Source organism: Crocuta crocuta, unplaced genomic scaffold (assembly GCF_008692635.1).
Source record: "Crocuta crocuta isolate KB4526 unplaced genomic scaffold, BGI_CrCroc_1.0 scaffold675, whole genome shotgun sequence".
NCBI lineage: Eukaryota > Metazoa > Chordata > Mammalia > Carnivora > Hyaenidae > Crocuta > Crocuta crocuta.
Window position 1 is genome coordinate 245,986 of NW_027528796.1, and position 16,937 is coordinate 262,922.

At 42.7% G+C, this 16,937-nt stretch overlaps 1 protein-coding gene across 1 annotated transcript in view; it reads right to left on the reverse strand.

Moving 5' to 3' along the window:
• DIP2A (disco interacting protein 2 homolog A) overlaps nt 1–16,937 on the reverse strand; it is a 108,427-nt gene that overhangs the window by 36,899 nt on the left and 54,591 nt on the right. Inside the window, exons 8-11 of the mRNA XM_077755354.1 lie at nt 13,262–13,381; nt 11,688–11,885; nt 4,411–4,502; nt 1,031–1,141 (exon numbers count right to left, since the gene is read on the reverse strand). Of these exons, the coding sequence (XP_077611480.1) occupies nt 1,031–1,141; nt 4,411–4,502; nt 11,688–11,885; nt 13,262–13,381 (521 nt within the window). The remainder of the gene's footprint in view (nt 1–1,030; nt 1,142–4,410; nt 4,503–11,687; nt 11,886–13,261; nt 13,382–16,937) is intronic.

Consider the following 16,937-nt stretch of genomic DNA (forward strand, 5'->3'; position numbering starts at 1 on the left):
ATGGGCTAGTTTCTCAAAGTGTTTTCCTGCAAATGACATTTTGGAGCATTTTAATAAACTCCAAAAATAACACCATGGAAATTTCCACTTGAATTACATTTAAAACTTACAGATAAACCTGGGGAGGCCCAACCTTAAGACACTTTTACTTATTTCCCACAGAAATGCACATTCCCTGTAAGTCCTTCTGCTACACGTGTCCCTCAGTAAAGGTTTGTCATTTTCTTCTTGCAGGTTTGACAAATCTCTTGCTTCTTTCTAAGAATCTCTGTAGTTAAATATCTACTCATCATATATTATCGTTTGAGATACACTGGTTTTATTTAAAACTTTACTTTTGGGACTCTTGAGTATTTGTTGCTGACAATGCTCACTTTAAGTACCTGAACACTGAAATGGTAGAGAACTCTAATCTTCTAAAACACATGCTTTGTCTACTCCTAAAATGCTATTTGTTTTCCGTAAGCAGATTACTGACATTTACACTTAGAATGTACTAGCTCCCCAGAACGTCAGCAAGCCCCCCATAGTAATCATTTGTTGGCAACAAAAAAATTACGTGGACAGAAATGCGAGAAAACTGCCATCTTGCATACTCAGAACTATCACTTAGAAGTGAGCTACAATACATTACTGTGTGATTTATTTATTCCCAAGAAATGAAAATTATCATCAATAAGCATGCGGTTTTGAGAGAAAGTTTAACAAAACCTTATCAAATCATAAATCCTATTCATCAGAGGAAAAAATGCTCACCGTTTGTACTGAAAATTTCACATAGATAATAGCTCCACTTACAGCTTCTAAAAGTCCCTCTCACCGACAAGATACATAAAAAGGAGTAATTGTAGATGAAACTGCATCTAATGTCTCCCAGAGTCCTGCCTGCACCCCCCTACCCCCCCACCCCCAGGCAAAGCAGCACCTGCCTGCCAGACCGCGCGTCCTTTCCCGCGAGGGCAAACAGGGTGCGCCAAGTCTACATGTCACCTTTGGAAGAACACCCCGCGGCCCAGACCGAATGAACTACCTTTCTTGTTAGCGGCACTTCTATGGGGACAGGAACCAGCTCTGCCAGGAGACAGCCATAAAACGCCACCATGAACATCACGGGGTCACTGTTGGGAAACACCAGGGCCACCTACGACAGCATGAAGGAAAACCATGAAGCCCACTCGTGAAACACGCGATCATTCTCAACACTCAGGATCTCTGCTGACTAGATGGAATCTGAGACAGTAAATGTAATTTTGGGGTTAATTCTTGGTCCTTAAATTCCCTTGACCATGTAACTTTTCAGTTTTTAGGCTGGGATCTTTATTCCACATGCAACAAAATAATTTAAAATGTTTGTCTGAAGGCAGCCCAGCACCAACCAGTCTGGCTGTGGGATGGAGACCCGGCCCCGTGCACTCTATCTGGGCAGCAGCTGAAGCTCCCTAGTGAGGCACCTCCCCCCCCCCGCCAACCCCCGCATCCAGCAGCCCAGGTGAACCTGGCCTCGGATGCCAAGGAGAGTGGCCTCGGAATAAAATTTTACCTAAAGTACCTTCTGGAGGGTCCCAACAGCAAAGTTTTAGCTGAACAGATCTTTACTCAAGACTTCGGTGTACTACAGGGAAGGGGGGAGGGCACGGAACACCTCAGCTAAGACCCCTACAGCTCTTGCCTCCTGCAGAGTCCCCTGGGGGGCCTACTGGGTCATCAGGGTGCCACTGTTTAAATCATATGCTCTATTTTATTTATCTTATATTTTTATTTTTATCAAAACATTTTAAAAAGACAGAATTTAAGATGACAAAAGTACCAATAAAAACAATACCCATATGCTCCACCCTTCCTCACTCCCCAAGGCAACCACTTAAAAAATATTCTAAGGGCGCCTGGGTGGCTCAGTCAGTTAAACGTCTGACTCTGATTTTGGCTCAGGTCATGATCTCATGGTCGTGACAGCATGTAGACTGCTTGGGATTCTCTCTCTGCCCCTCCCTGGCTGGCGCACCAAAATAAACAAATAAACATTTTTAAAAAATCTTACATCTTCCTCTTGCTATTTGCTCTCATATTTTTAAATATTATGCTTATACTGGTATTTTCTAGTTTTTGAAAATGTCTCAGTACTGACTGTATTTCCTGGGTGATGAACACTCAGCCCTCTGTGTTCCTGCCTCTTTCTCTTCCCCCATTTCTTAGAACACCTGATAAACTCAAAAGCTATTTATGGAACAAGATTTTTATAAGCCCCAAATCTTGTAATAAGTGTGCTTGAAACCATTAAGCGGTAAGTCAGAACAGTGGTCTGCTGACACGGGCCCTTGCGACACAAAGCAAGGCTGCTAATAACTCTTCACTTCATAAGACAAAACTCAAGCTACACCTATACTCTCTGCTTGAGGTCTGGAGATCGAGTTTCCAGCAAGTTGATTTGGTGAAAAGGGCAAAGCTCTCCTTCAGAAGTTGGTGTTAACAGTGGTTGTACCAGAACTATGACCTATAGCTTTGAGACTGGATGTTTGGCATAAAAACATTTTTAGAGAATTTGTTATAAAGAGTAGTGTTTGTTGACTTTTATAAATTCTATTCCTCGTGGGAAGAGAAATTTGCTAACCACCCCTCATAATTAGCTCATTCACTGTGATCCTATTACTCTTTCATAACCAACCTAACTGCGTGGACTCTCACAAGTCAGGAAGAGTATCTGGAAGTCTCTGTCCCTGCAGGAATCTTTTTCAAGAAAAATAAATTAGTGATTCTTGGATTGATTTTAAAGCACACCATTAATCAGGAATTCTTACATGCTCGTCCTAAAGCACAAGCATTGTTCTCGTACTCGTCACACACTTAGAGCTTCGTCCACATCTGCTGATGGTGACTGCCACCACCACCTTTAGGTGCTTTGCTTTCCACATTTCCACTGGGCGATTCGTTCTGAATTGCTCCACCAGGTATGTGAAATACCTGTCGAAAGTATTTTCTAAGTAATCAACCGCCAGGTAAACTCCTAAGTCTTACCAGATGCCCGGCAGCGAGCCCCCGTCCTAGGGCCTCCGTCCTCCCGGGCCGCCCTGTGCCGCGGCTCCCTCCTGTCCCCTGGGAGCTCAGAGGCTCGTTCCTGTCCTGCTCCATAAGCGGTAAGAAGCTCTGCCAGGCTTTGCTGCAGACCCTTCACTTTGAAGCTAACCCTCCAGCTCCAGGATGTCGACCAGCGTTACTACAACCACGTAACACTCTCTACTCTCTGTCCTCCTTCCTGTCTGGAACTCCTACTGCCCAGATGCTGGGCCTTCTTGACCAAGTCTAACGTTTGCACGGTTTGTCCTTCCCGCCTTCCAATTCTGAGTCTTCCCTACTAGCATCTTTTTCTTGATTTATGGAGCAATGTGTTCATCTGAGTTCTCCAGGGATACTAATCTAACTATTTTTAATTTCTTTTTTGTTTCTGGCTTTCTTCCAAGTTTCTTTTCTTCTTCCTCCCTCTTTCCCCCCTGCCCTGGCCACCATCCCCGTTTCTTGTTTTTCTCTTCTTTGCCCTTTGGTTGTTCTCTTTCATTCAGGTTTCCTTCTTCAAATGTCCTTGGGGACTGGTTCTATTTAAAGAGTGGTCACTCACAGAGCTGCCCGAAATGTACAGTTTCACTGTTGGGTGATGTGACCACGGGCAGCCTCTCTGACTAGGTTTTCTCCCTGCTGGGTGTCCTGTCCTCCATCCTGGGTGCTCTGGTATACCTGCGCTCCTCGCGTCTGGTTCAGTTTGCCTGGAGCGGTGCTGACCAACAGAACTTCCTATGATGATGCAAATGTTCTATCTTCAAGCTATCAAATGTGGTAGCTATTAGCCACGTGTGGTTTATGAGCCCTCGAAACGTGGCTTATGTGACTGGGGAACTAAATTTTTTACTTTATTTAATTTTGGTCAATTTAAATAGCCCCACATGTCTACTGCCAAAAACACTGGGCAGTGTAGTCAGTACAAGGGACAACGTGTCTCTAGCCTCCTTCGTAACCACCTGTGCAGTGAGCTAAGAGGGGCTGCCTGGCAAGAGGGAAGAGAGGAAGAGATGAATAGGGAACACATTGAATTTCAAAGTCAGGTCAACGTTTTCTCATAAAACTTAAGTTTTGGGGACCTAATATTTATTAATAGTTTTATTAAAATCAATTTATATGAAGTCAAAGAGGAAAGAAGTTGAAGAGTCAGCGGTTGGGCAATGAGGAAGAATAAAAGGAACCATCAACTTATGTACATCGTCATAAACCTTTTCCATATTTAATACTTTTTCTTTGTTGACTTTAAATCCCTTGTGTTAATGCTATAAGTCTAACCAACTGATGGAATACTGATTGCAATGAGACATACTATTAGAGTTTCTGTTTTTGCTCACTCCAATAAGTTATATTCTATTTACTTACTCTGTCTCCAGGTTTAAGTAGTGGTTCATTCTTACTAGTCAGTTTATTAAGTAGAGTATAAGCTAGTTTTAAACTCCGACTCCAAAGTTTGCCTAAAATAAAATAAAAACACTAAGCAATGTAAAATTTAAGAGACTAATAGTTAACATTTTAATGTAGCAACCATAATATCCCATAACATACCATCACTCTATTGTTGGAAATTTAGCTAGTTTCCAACTGGTAACTCTTTTGCACAATGCTGTAATGAACATCGTAGTTTTCTCTTTTAAACAGAACTCATAGATTTATTTTTCTTAATACAAAAATAGAACAGGATTTTATTATAGAAAATTTAGAACATAGAAAAGCTAGCAGAACAAAGTCAGCATTCTTTCAGTTACAGATGTACGCATGCGCGCGCACACACACACACAGACACACACAAGCATATATACTTATATGCAATTTTCAAGAAATGGGACAATACTGCACTCTGCTTTTTTCAGTCAACATTGCATTCTGAATGCATTTTCATGTCATTAAGTATATCTCAATCACATCCCTTATCAGAGTGGCATATAATTCTTTTAACCTTTATAATTCATGAGGTGGGTCCTATCTCCATCTCTATGTTTTACTTGGGACAGTCTGGGAGATGTCAGTAACCTGTCCAGAGCCACTGACTGCTGGAGTGCTGTGTCTGGCCCTCCAGGACCCAGCCCCTGGTCCCAGGACCCCTCCCCTCTGGCACGCAGTCTCAGTGCAGAGCCCAGCTCTGGTGGATGCCCAACAAAGGACAGCGTCTCCGAGGAAGATGGGAGAGGAAACAAAGAGTCAAGGTCTCTGGGAAGGCAGACTGAGGCCAGGGTGACAATGGGGTTAGGAAGACAAAAAAAAACCCCTGAGTCCATCCCCAACACCCACAGCAGCCTTGACATGTACCCCTGCCCTGCGATAAGGTATCAAAGAGGTAACACAAAAGTCACAATTTACCCCCCTCAAATTCCTGTGGAGCAACCACATGCAGTTGGAGCAGCCACGCCCTCTGAATAAGCAGTCAAACTTCATTGGAAACAGTCCTATACCTGGACGCAACACTGTGAAGTGAGCGAACTGTGGGACCCGAGAAACAAATGAGAAAAAAAAATATTCAAGTCAAAGCACTGTTGCCTTTGTCTATATAGAAAGGTCAATTCAAGATGTTGATAACTGTAATACATACACGCTTCCAAACTGAATCCAGCTATATAGAGAAAGAATAATGCATCATGACCAGGTCAGTTTATCTCAAGAGTGCAAAAAGTGTCAACAGAAAATCAACATAATTTGTCACATTAACCAAGGTGAAAAAAAGTAAAACAATTTAACAATCGTTCAGGATTTTAAATGATTTTTAAAATCCTTCTTAAATTCAGAATAAGAGGAAATTTCTTTAAAGTAATAGAACCTATCTTTAAAAATCCTATGGGAAATATCATAATTAATGGTGAGATATTGACAGCTTTCCCTGCAGAAGTAGAAATAAGTCAAGGACAAAGGCCTTTTTACTGAAAGTCTTAGCCAATGCAGTAAGGAGTAGGCGTAGAGAGAAAGTAAACAGTTTGAAACAAAACTGTTGTTATTTGCAGATGATGTGACTGTGTACATTATGAATCTTTTATATCTGAAATTAGCATGGCTGCCAGACACAACAGTGTACAAAGGACTATCTCATTTCTGTATACCAGCAATAAATAGTAAGTAAAAATTTTTAATGATTACAATATGATTAAACAAACATGCCACATACCTAAGAATGTGTTACAAAAGATATGCAGTCTCACCACAAAAAATTATAAAACATTACTGAGATAAAGTGAAGACCTGAATGAACGGAAAGCTATGTTATGTCCATGCAATGGAAGACTCACTAATGCAAAGATGTTAATTTACAAACTGTTCAAAGCAATGATAATCAGAATCTCAACAGACATGTCTGTGGCACTTGACAAGCTGATCCCAAAGCTGGCACTGAAATACAGGGACAAGAACAGCCGAGATGGTCCTACAGAAGGAAGCAAGGTTCCTCCATGCATGTCAAGACTTCTTACAAAGCCATGGTAATTAAGGAAGTGTGGTCCTGGCCGAAGGAAATATATATAACTCAGTGGGCTAAAACAAAGAACCCCAACAGACCCCCTGCATGTGGACAAGTCCACCTAGGACACAGGTGCGCTGGAGAAGAGTGGCAGCCCTGTGGGAACGAGAATGGACAGCTGGCTATGCGTCCTGAAAACCTGGCCCGAGACCCATCCCTACACCATATACAAACAGCAGAGCTCTTACAAGATCATAGAATAGCTTTATGATCCTGGCGGAGGGCGAGTCCTTGAGAACACAAACAAAAGGTGAAGCTGGGAGGACCTTCTGCTCACTAGACTCCCGTTCGGGAGTAAAGGCCAAAGCACAAAGTGGGAGACACTTGTAGTACATGTCACTGACAAGGACTGGTATCCAGAGCACATAAAAAATTCCCACAAATAACCCGATATAAAAAAGGTGCAGGGGCACCTGTGTGGCTCATTCAGTGAACCATCTGACTCTTGATTTTGGTGCGGGTCATGATCAGGTCATGATCTCGTGGTTCGTGAGTTTGAACCCCACATAGGACTTTGTGCTGACGGTGTGGAGCCTGCTGGGGATTGTCTCTCTCTCTCTCTCTGCCTGTCTCCTGCTCATACTCTCTCTCTCAAAATAAATAAACTTAAAAAAATGTTTTTAATGTGTAAAAGATTCAACAGTACTTAACAAAAGAGAAAATCCAAATGATTAAAAAAAATCCAGGAAAAGATCTCAACCTTCCTAGTCATCAGGAAAATGCAAATTAACACCAAAATGAAATACTCCTATCACAGTCTCACCAGATTAGCTACAATAAGCCCGACAATGCTGGGAACAGGTGGGGCTAGCGCACTGATAAGGTAAGCATAAACTTAGCAATGTTATGGCCGACCGATATGTAGATCCTGATATATATTCATTCCTCGACAGAGATCAATGTATTGCAACTATACACAATAATATGGATGAATCTTAAAAGCATAATGGAAAAAGATTCTGCTTCCAAGTAGGAGAGCGTACTGTGGCAGACTGGGGCTCCTACCTACAAGAATTTAAAAACTGCATAAAATGCAGAAACCATCCGTTGGAGGCAGCAAAGAAAACTAAAGGAGTTAATTCTCCAGAGGGAAAACCCTTGGGGAGGCAAGCTGACCATGTGCAGCTGATTCTTTCAAACGCTGGGTGTGTTTAGGGTCCTGGCACCCACAGGAGACGGAGTATCCACAGCCTTGTGCCTGTGGAGCACTCCCACCGAGGCACAAAGAAATCAGCAGGGCTGCTGGCAGAGGCTGGGAGCCGTGAGAGCACAGCCGGCCTCCCCGTCGGCCATCTACTGAGTCCTGGGCCTGTGACAGTCTTCAGTCCTGACAGGAGGCTGAAAATCCACGTTGAAAACTTCTGAGAAGCAATATGGAGTTCTTAGTAGTACATGAGATAGAAGCCAGGGCTGGGGAACCCCAGAGGAAAAGCAAACACAGGCGCTCACAGGTGGAGTGAGCCAGCCCTGACACGACTGCAATGACCAGCCACCACGGTACCTGCCGAGAGTAGAGAAGAAGGAACTTCTCTCAGGGAAGGTGACATCATCTGGAGCCTCCACAATTTCTTACACACTATGTCCATCATTCAATCAAAAAAGTACTAGGCATCCCAAAAGACAAGTTCCCCAGACTAAAACCAAGAGAAAGTACAGACAAGAGCAGCAGGCCCGGAGGTGACCCGACCCTGGAGCTCACTGACAAAGACTTTCAGTCGTGGTAAGGAATGTGTGGATTCTGGGAAATAAAAGAAAAGATGAAGACAATGCATGGAATGATATGGAATTTTCCTAGAAAATTAGAATAGGAATTAGAATACAGAAGTGAAAATTCTAAACTAAAAAGACAATATCTAAATTAAGAATTCATCAGGAATTTCACAATACAATAGAAATTTGAGAAACCAGAATTAGAGAGTTTTAAATTACGGAAAATAAAAAAATGTCCAAACTGAAGTACAGATGACTCTTGAACAACACAGGTCCACTTACACGTGGATTTTTTTCAATAAATACAGTACTGTAAATCTATTTTTTCTTCCTTATGATTTTCTGGCAGGCTCTGTCTGCACTGCCAGCGCAGAGCCCAATGTGGGGCTCAAACTCACCAACTGAGAGATCATGACCTGAGCCAAAATCAAGAGTCGGATGCTTAACCAACAGGGCCACCCAGGCACCCCATCTTCCTTATGATTTTCATAATAACATTTTCTTTTCTCTAAGTTACTTTAGTGTAAGAATACAGCATATGAAACATATAAAAAATATGTGTTAATCGACTGCCTACACTATCAGTTAACCTTCTGGCCAACAGTAGATTAATAGGAGTTAAGTTCTGGGACAGTCAAAACTTATACTTAGGTTTTCAACTGTGCAGGGGCTCAGTGCCCCTAACCTCTACATCGTTCAAGAGTCAACTAAATATATAAAAAAGAATACAAAATATAAAAAAAGAACATGAAACCTACACAGGATTGAAAAAAGGTATTAGTGTAACCAAAGCCTGAGAAGAAGAGAGAGAGACCCCCAAAAAATGAATTCAACAGGTGGAGGCAGTCAACAACCACGGTCCTCACAGTGGGCAATGAGCTCCTACCTTAAACAATTACACACCAATATCTAATGAACACAGATGCAAAGATCCTAAACAACATATTGGTTAAATCAAATCCAGACATTTGTTAAGAAGATATCATAGCCAAGTAGGATGTATTCTAGGAATGCAAGGACTGCTTAACATTTTAAAGTTAATCAGTATAACTCATCACATTAAGTGGAGAGGAGAGAGACACCATATGATCATCTTCACAGAGCAGAAAAAGTATTTGATAAAACCCAAAGCCATTCATTATTAAAAAAAAAAACAAAACTTCCACTAAACTAGGAATAGAAGGGGACTTATTTAATCTGACAAAGAATTTCTACCACAAAACAAGCAAAAAAACTATGGCAAACATCATACTTCATGACCCAATGCTTTCTACCAAAGATGGAGAAGGAGGCAAGAATGGCTGCTATCCAACATCATACTGGCAGTTCTGGCTCATGCAGTGAGCAAGAAAGAGATGAAAGGTGTTAAGTATCAGAAAGGCCAAAATAACACTGTTTTTGGTCATAGATGACATGCTTTTGACCACAGGATATCCAAAAGATATATGGACAAATTACTAATAAACAAAAAATTATAAGTTAATTTAACGAGATCACTAGATATAAAATCACCATCTGAGGAAATCAATTGCATTTCTATAAACAAGCACCAATTTCTAACCATTCCATTCCAATAGGAATAAATCTAATGAAAGATGCTCAAGAGCTCTGTACTCAAAAGTATAAAACTTCACTGAGAGAAATTAAATAAGGCCTTGAAATAGTGGGGATACTCCACAGTCATGAACTGGAAGGTTCTGTAATTGTAATAACATCGATTCTCTTCAAACTGAACTACAGAATCGACACAGTGCCAATCAATATCCCAGCAGGAATCTTTCTGGAAACTGACAAACTGATTCTAAAGGTGGCTTAGAAATGCAGCATAGTCAGGAAAACCTTAAGAAACAGTCATAGAGCAGAAGGACGTCTATACCAGACACCAGGACTCACACAGCTACAGCCATTCAGGGAGCAAGGACAGACGACAGACTGCGGAAGCGGCACGGAGAGCGGCAGCACACCTGCGCGTGTTTCCACCCGTTACAGACAAGGCAGCCCCACGGGGCCCTGGGCGAAGCAATGCCTCTTCAGTGAAGGGCAGTAGGTCAATCAGACACTCATAGGAGAAGAGAATGGCCCCAATGTCACGCCACACACAAACTAAATTGTACATGAATCATGACACCTCAATATGAAGAGTGAAGCAAGTTCTTCGAGGAAAAGGTAGGAGAATATCTTTGTGACCTTAGGTTTAGCCAAACAGGACACAAAAGCACTATAATAAGGGGAAAATATAGATAAATTAGGCTAATTAGATTAGGAAATCTCATTTATCTAAAGCTACTAATAAAAGTGTTAAAAGACAGTCCAAAGAGTAGAAGAAGACATTTGCAAAACATACCTGACAAAAGACGTGTATTTGAAACACAAAGAAGAAAACATTTGCAACCAAATAGAAAAATGAGCCAAAGATTTGGAAAGTAGATAAAAGAGAATATTCAAATAGCCAATAAATGTACAAAAAGCATCATTAGCCATCAGAGAAATGCCAATAAACTAGCAAAACAACTTGACAGCACAACAGCTACAGGAAAGGCTAAAGCGAAAAACACAGAAAATATCAAGTATCGACAAGGACGGCAAGGAAACTGAAAGTCTGCGCAAACTGCCGGCTGGAGTGAAGGCTGCTGCAGCCACTTTGGAAACCGTGGGACGGTGTGTCTAACGCTGCACAAGGCTACTTGCACGTGTACACATTCCCAGCACAAATGACCGCATGTGTTTCACCAACAGACGCACCCAAGAATGTCCATTAACAGCACTGTGCACAACAGCCCCAGGGGAAGCAGTGCACACGTGCCTGACTGTGGAGCACATGCATCATGTGGGCAAATTCAGACACTGAAGTAACATCCATCAGTGAGAAGAACTACAGCTTCACACCACATCATGGCCGAGTCTCGCCTAATTCCAGACATGAAACTGAGAGACAAGCGAAGCAAGTTTCACAGGTATACGACAGTTCACTGCCAGTGTGAGGACGCACGTGCTGGAAGGGACACGGGGCTGGAGGCCTAGAGATGCTCTGGAGCCGAGTGCTGGTTACAGGAGTACACTCACTCCGCGAAGAGGCATCAAGCCAGATGCTTCTGATTTGTTACATAAAAACATAATACGGAACCAAAAGATACCCAACACAAAAATACAAAGTTCAAAAGTAGACAAAACTAAATTCCTTTGTTCAGAGATGCATCTATAGATGTGAACCTCGACACCAGAGCAGTGGCCGTCACCACCGGTCAGCGAGTAGTTCCCTCTGCTGGGAGGAAGGACAGTGGTCCAGGCACCTGGAGGGAGCCAGTGTTCTACTGTTTTGACAGTGGTGTTGGTTTCTCAGGAATTGCTCTATCGTGTTCGTGAAGCTGTATGCCTGTGTTGTATGACATGACACATGGAACATTTTTACAGCCAAACCAGAGCTCACGTGCTTTCTGCTGACACTTGCCATAGGTGAGGGTGTAGACGGCCTTCCCAGCTGTGTCCAAGGCAGTCAGGCAGGGGGCCTTGGGCTGCATCGTGCCCCAGCGCTGCAAGGCGGCCAGCAGTGACGGCGGCCAGGCAGTGCCCACGGCCAGGGGCTCCCCTTTCAGCACTACCATCTGGCTGCCCTCCGGCTTTGGCTGATTTGGATCCGGTTGCTGCACTATAAGCAAAATCGAAATTTAAAAATTAGCACTTCATAGAACCATCCACACATTCTGTTTTTAAACATTCTCTTAAAAAACACTTGTAAAAAGATTACAATAATTTGTCTAGATTTCCTTATCATTATAGTTGTCACAGACCAACTGACCAAAGGACAGATGGTCATTCATCCTGGACAATGATGGCCACTGGTGACTGTAACCCCCCAGGACAATCCCAGAGCAGAAGCGGTGACGTTGAGGCTTTTGTGAGGTTGTGGCCAACCCAAATGACACCTAAGAAGCAGGCGTGGGTCCTGCTTATAAAGGACAGAAGTAGGAAGAGTTGTATTTCAGTCCGCGCATGCAAACCACCCATCGCCAGGTTGAAAGAGAAAAATAAAGTAAAATCTATTATGTTTCCTGTGTCCATGTAGCCAACATTTGCCCACGTGTAAGACCTGCCCAGAACAGCATTTATACCACTGAGCTCTGCATCTGAAAGGTGTTATCTGATGACAAAGGGGAAAGCCGTGCCCTAAAAGTTGTGTCTGACCCTCAGTGAGGAGACGCCTGGTGATGATCGGGGGGTGGACATCGCGCAGCAGAGGTGAGGGGCAGAGGGGCAAGCTGGCTGTGGGTCCCGTGGCTGACACATGTACATGGTTGGCACCTTGTACCAGGCTTTATTTCTGTCCCTTTGCTATAGGTTTATACTTCTTTCTATTTCTTGGTCATTTTCTTTTACAAACAAATCTATATTCTTTTTTCCTAAATGTGTATCTCATTAATAAATGAGAGACTTGATAAATATTTTAAAAAATAAAAAATAATTTAAAAAAAATTTTAAAAATTAAAAAAAAATAAATGAGAGACTTGATTTCTGAAAAAAGGGCCAAAACTATGCCAAAAACACACTTTAAAACCATGGGAAGAAAAGTATTTCAGATTTAAAGTTTAAATTAAAAAAATGAAATAATGGGGGCACCCAGCTGGCTCAATCAGTAGAGTGTGCAACTCTCAATCTCAGGGTTGTGAGTTCAAGCCCCATGTTGGGTGTGGAGCCTACTTAAAAAAAATTGAAATAACGTAAATAAAATGAAACCTTAGGAGTATTCTTGTAACCACGTACTAAGCCCTGGATTAGAGGCACAGAAAAACGTTAAGTCCCTTAACTATGAGTGGTATGCTTTTTTCCCTGTTCAAATAAAGCCAGCAGTCACACGTGCTGCTGAATTCACTACGACACATGGTGACCACAAGGGCTGGACACAGGGGAGGGTCATTTCGTTGTGCTGTAATGTCGCAGTGCGACCACGCAGGACGCACATTTGCCCACAGCCCTGGACAGGACAGCCACCCCGTTCAGACACGGAGCCCGCCCGAGATCTCTCACCTTCCAACAGCTCCTCAAAATCATCCACAAAGAACTCCTTCAGGGGAGGGCGCTTCGGCCGCTTCAGGGTGTTGAGAAGCTGCTGGATTTTGGAGGACACTCTGCTGTTCACAGGAACACCTGCCAGGGGAAGGGGGGCAATGAGGCCAGAGCTCGCCGTCCCTCTGGAGACACGATGTGGAGACGGGATCCAGCGACCACCTGCACGAACACGCCGGAACTCATAAATCCAACCAAGCCTGGCCCTGCCGTGCAGCCGCTTTGGAATTCATTAATACATTCAACAAATATTTACTAAAGGCCTTCTAGGCACTAGAACTTTTCTAAGCTAGTGATTTTCAAAGTGGTCCAGAAACCCTTTGTGGGTTCGTGAGGCCACCGCCCTCCCTTCCTCATCACAGCCCATGAGGAGTCTTCCCGAGGCCCCACATCACGTGAGCCACAGCCGCCTGAACGGGGACAAGGCACAGGGCCCAGGTGCTTCCATCATGCTGGCTGCGAGGGAGACTGGCCACACTGGAAAACAAGCCCATTCTTTGCACCAAATCTTCATTTTAGAAATTCGTTCATAAATATGAGGTATTTATATGAAGATGTGATGAGTTTCTTAATGCTATTTTTAAATGGATTAATAAATATTTTTTAAATCTTTAGTTTTAACTTCTAATACGATAAACATCAAGAGATTTAAGCCACCCAAACTAAAAGTTCTTTGGTGGCCTCAGTAATTATTAAGAAATGATGTTCTGGGAGATGTAAAGTAGCAACATAACAGAGAAGAGTCTGTGTGTCTGTCCTCAGACAGCTCACCACCTGCTGGGTGAAAGCAAGCAGAAACATGCACGCAGGAACAAGAACAGCGGACAGGGTGGTAAGTGCTCTAAAGTCAGCACAGTGGGTGATGGCCAAGGGCACAGGTAAGCAGGGCCCAGGGCCTCAGACACACCTCGCTGTCCAAGGGCAAGTGTGGCAGCTGATGCCCTGACGTCCTTCTACAGCAACCCCGTCCTCTAATCTGAAGCCAGTCAAGTTCTAGAACCAAGAACCGTACTTAGTCATCACCTGTCTAGTCTCCTTTGATCTGGAGCATTTCTTTGTCCTTTAGGGCACTGACATTTTGAAAGAATATAGTTCCTTTGTTTTATTAAGTAGAATATACCTCATTTTGAGTTTGCTTGAGGTTTTCTCAGGATTCAATTGGGGGGCTGCATTCCTGGCTGAAATACTACCCAAGTATCATATCCAGATATATGGGACATCCACCTGTCCTCATAGGGACAGATTTTCATCACCCAAAATGCTGTCTGGGTTCTACACTGATTGTCACTATTTTTTCTTCTGCAACTAATATGCAATGTGTGAGAAGGCACTTGAAGACCATACAAATATCCTAACCCTCAAAGAACTTTTTCCCTCCATTTAATGGCCATTGGATCATTCTTGCCAGAAGCAATTTTTACTGCAATAGTTGCAAAATTATTTTCCAACTTTAGCACTTCATTTAAATTTACCCATCAACACTCAGCATTCTGTCTGTTACCTATCTCTCTCTCTCTCTCTCTCTCTCTCTCTCTCTCTCTCATCAGGAGCGACTCATGGACTGCTCTGTTGTTACAAAGCATATAGTTCTTAATATTTTCATGTACAAATTGTCCCAGACTTGGCCAGTGGGATCCTATGTGAGTTGATCTGTGACATGCCCCCATCATTTTTTTAAAGCACTGCCTTACATTCTATCATAAGATGCTTCAGATTCATTTTAGGCTACCCTGCTCCAGCCCTGGAATTAGCTATTTCTCTAAGAAGTCCTCATTCTTCCGTGTAGGAAGATGTTGAAGATCAAGATCTGGCCACTAGGTGTGCTCACTGCCACCACAGGGTTTTTGCCACCTCTGGAATACAGAGCTAGAAAGCACACTATGTATATGGCATGCATGTATTCATGGACACACGACGACCATGCGCATGTGCACACAGAAAGCATAAACAGATACGTACTCAAATCTCAGGAACCATGAGTCCACACCAGTACTTCCAACCCCAGGCTGCTCCACAGGTTCTTGCCTTTCCCACTCATATTTGGACTTTCTCCACAGCAGGAACCCTGGCTCCCAATAATATCAACACCTTTGCTCAATACTATCATGTATATAAAATAATTTCTAAGTTGCATAACCTATACTTCTACAAAAAGACAAGCAAGAAATCAAGATTTCAGGGCCCCTGGGGGGCTGGCTCAGTCTGTTAAGTGCCCGACTCTTGATTTTGTCTCAGGTTGTGACCCCACGGTTCGTGGGTTTGGGCCCCACATCGGGTTCCGTGCTGACAGTATGGAGCCTGCTTGGGATTTTCTCTTTCCCTTTCTTTCTCTGCCCTCTTGTCTGTCTGTCTCTCTCTCTCTCAAAAATTTATAAATAAATTAAAAAAAAAAACCAAGAAGATTTCTTTGCTGTTCATACCCAACTTTGTCAAGACTATGGGCATACGGCCCGGTTCTGTGTTCACAGCTTACCTTTTCTGCCTCTCTCCCCATCACCCCCTCAGATGTGGCTATGGTACTTGACAGGAATATGTCAGGGTTATTTTCACTTGCTTTTAGTTTTAGGGGTTTTTCTCTCTTCCTATATTTCAAGTTTATGCTTTGAATTTTGTATTACACTAACAAACTTCTAAAAGTCAAAACTATATTAAGACAAACTAAAACAAGTGTCACCGAACTTCCACTCACCCACCCACCCCACCTCTGGGGGGGACCAGCTTCACTGCTTTCTGGCTTGCCCTCCCAGCGCCCCTGCTACACAGACACAGGCTTTGTTATGCTCCCTCGAAACGGTGGTGTACCAGAACCGCTCTTCTACTTCCGGCTTTTCCACACAACTGTCTCCTGGGAAGACACCTCATTCCAAGTCATGAAAAGCTTTCTCATTATTTCTGGCATATTCAACCAATTTGTGAGGCTTGGAGAGCTACATAGTTTCCAATATTGTACAACTGTAAGTAGTGCTACAAAGAATTACTTTGTGTACATGTATTTCCTTAGTTTTGGAAATGTGTGTTCAGGGTAAATTCCCACATTGGCCCCGCTGGATCCAAATGTAAGTACCTATATATATTTTACCAATTTCTATTCCAAAGAGGTTTAACTAAACAAAAGTGTGTTTCTGTAANCGCTTAACCGACTAAGCCACCCAGGCGCCCCTAGAATTTTATTTTATTTTATTTATTTTTGAGACAGAGAGAGACAGAACATGAGTGGGGGAGGGGCAGAGAGAGAAGGAGACACAGAATCTGAAACAGGTTCCAGGCTCTGAGCTGCCAGCACACAATCCAATACAGGGCTTGAACCCACAAACCACGAGATCATGACCTGAGCCGAAGTCGGATGCTTAACCAACTGAGCCACCCAGGCACACCTAGAATTGAATTTTAAAAAGGAAAAGAACGTATCAAAATATGTGAGATACTAAAAGAGCTCTCAGAAGGATATTTATAGTTTTAAATACTTTCATTAGGAAACAAGAAAGGTCTAAACTCAATGATCTAAGAGTCAGGAAAAAGGAAAAGGAAAGTAAACTGAAAATAAGTAGAAAAAAGGAAGGAAGAAATATAAGATTAGAAATAAACATAATAGAAAAAAATAATTAAACCCAAACTGGTTCTTTGAAAGATAAATAAA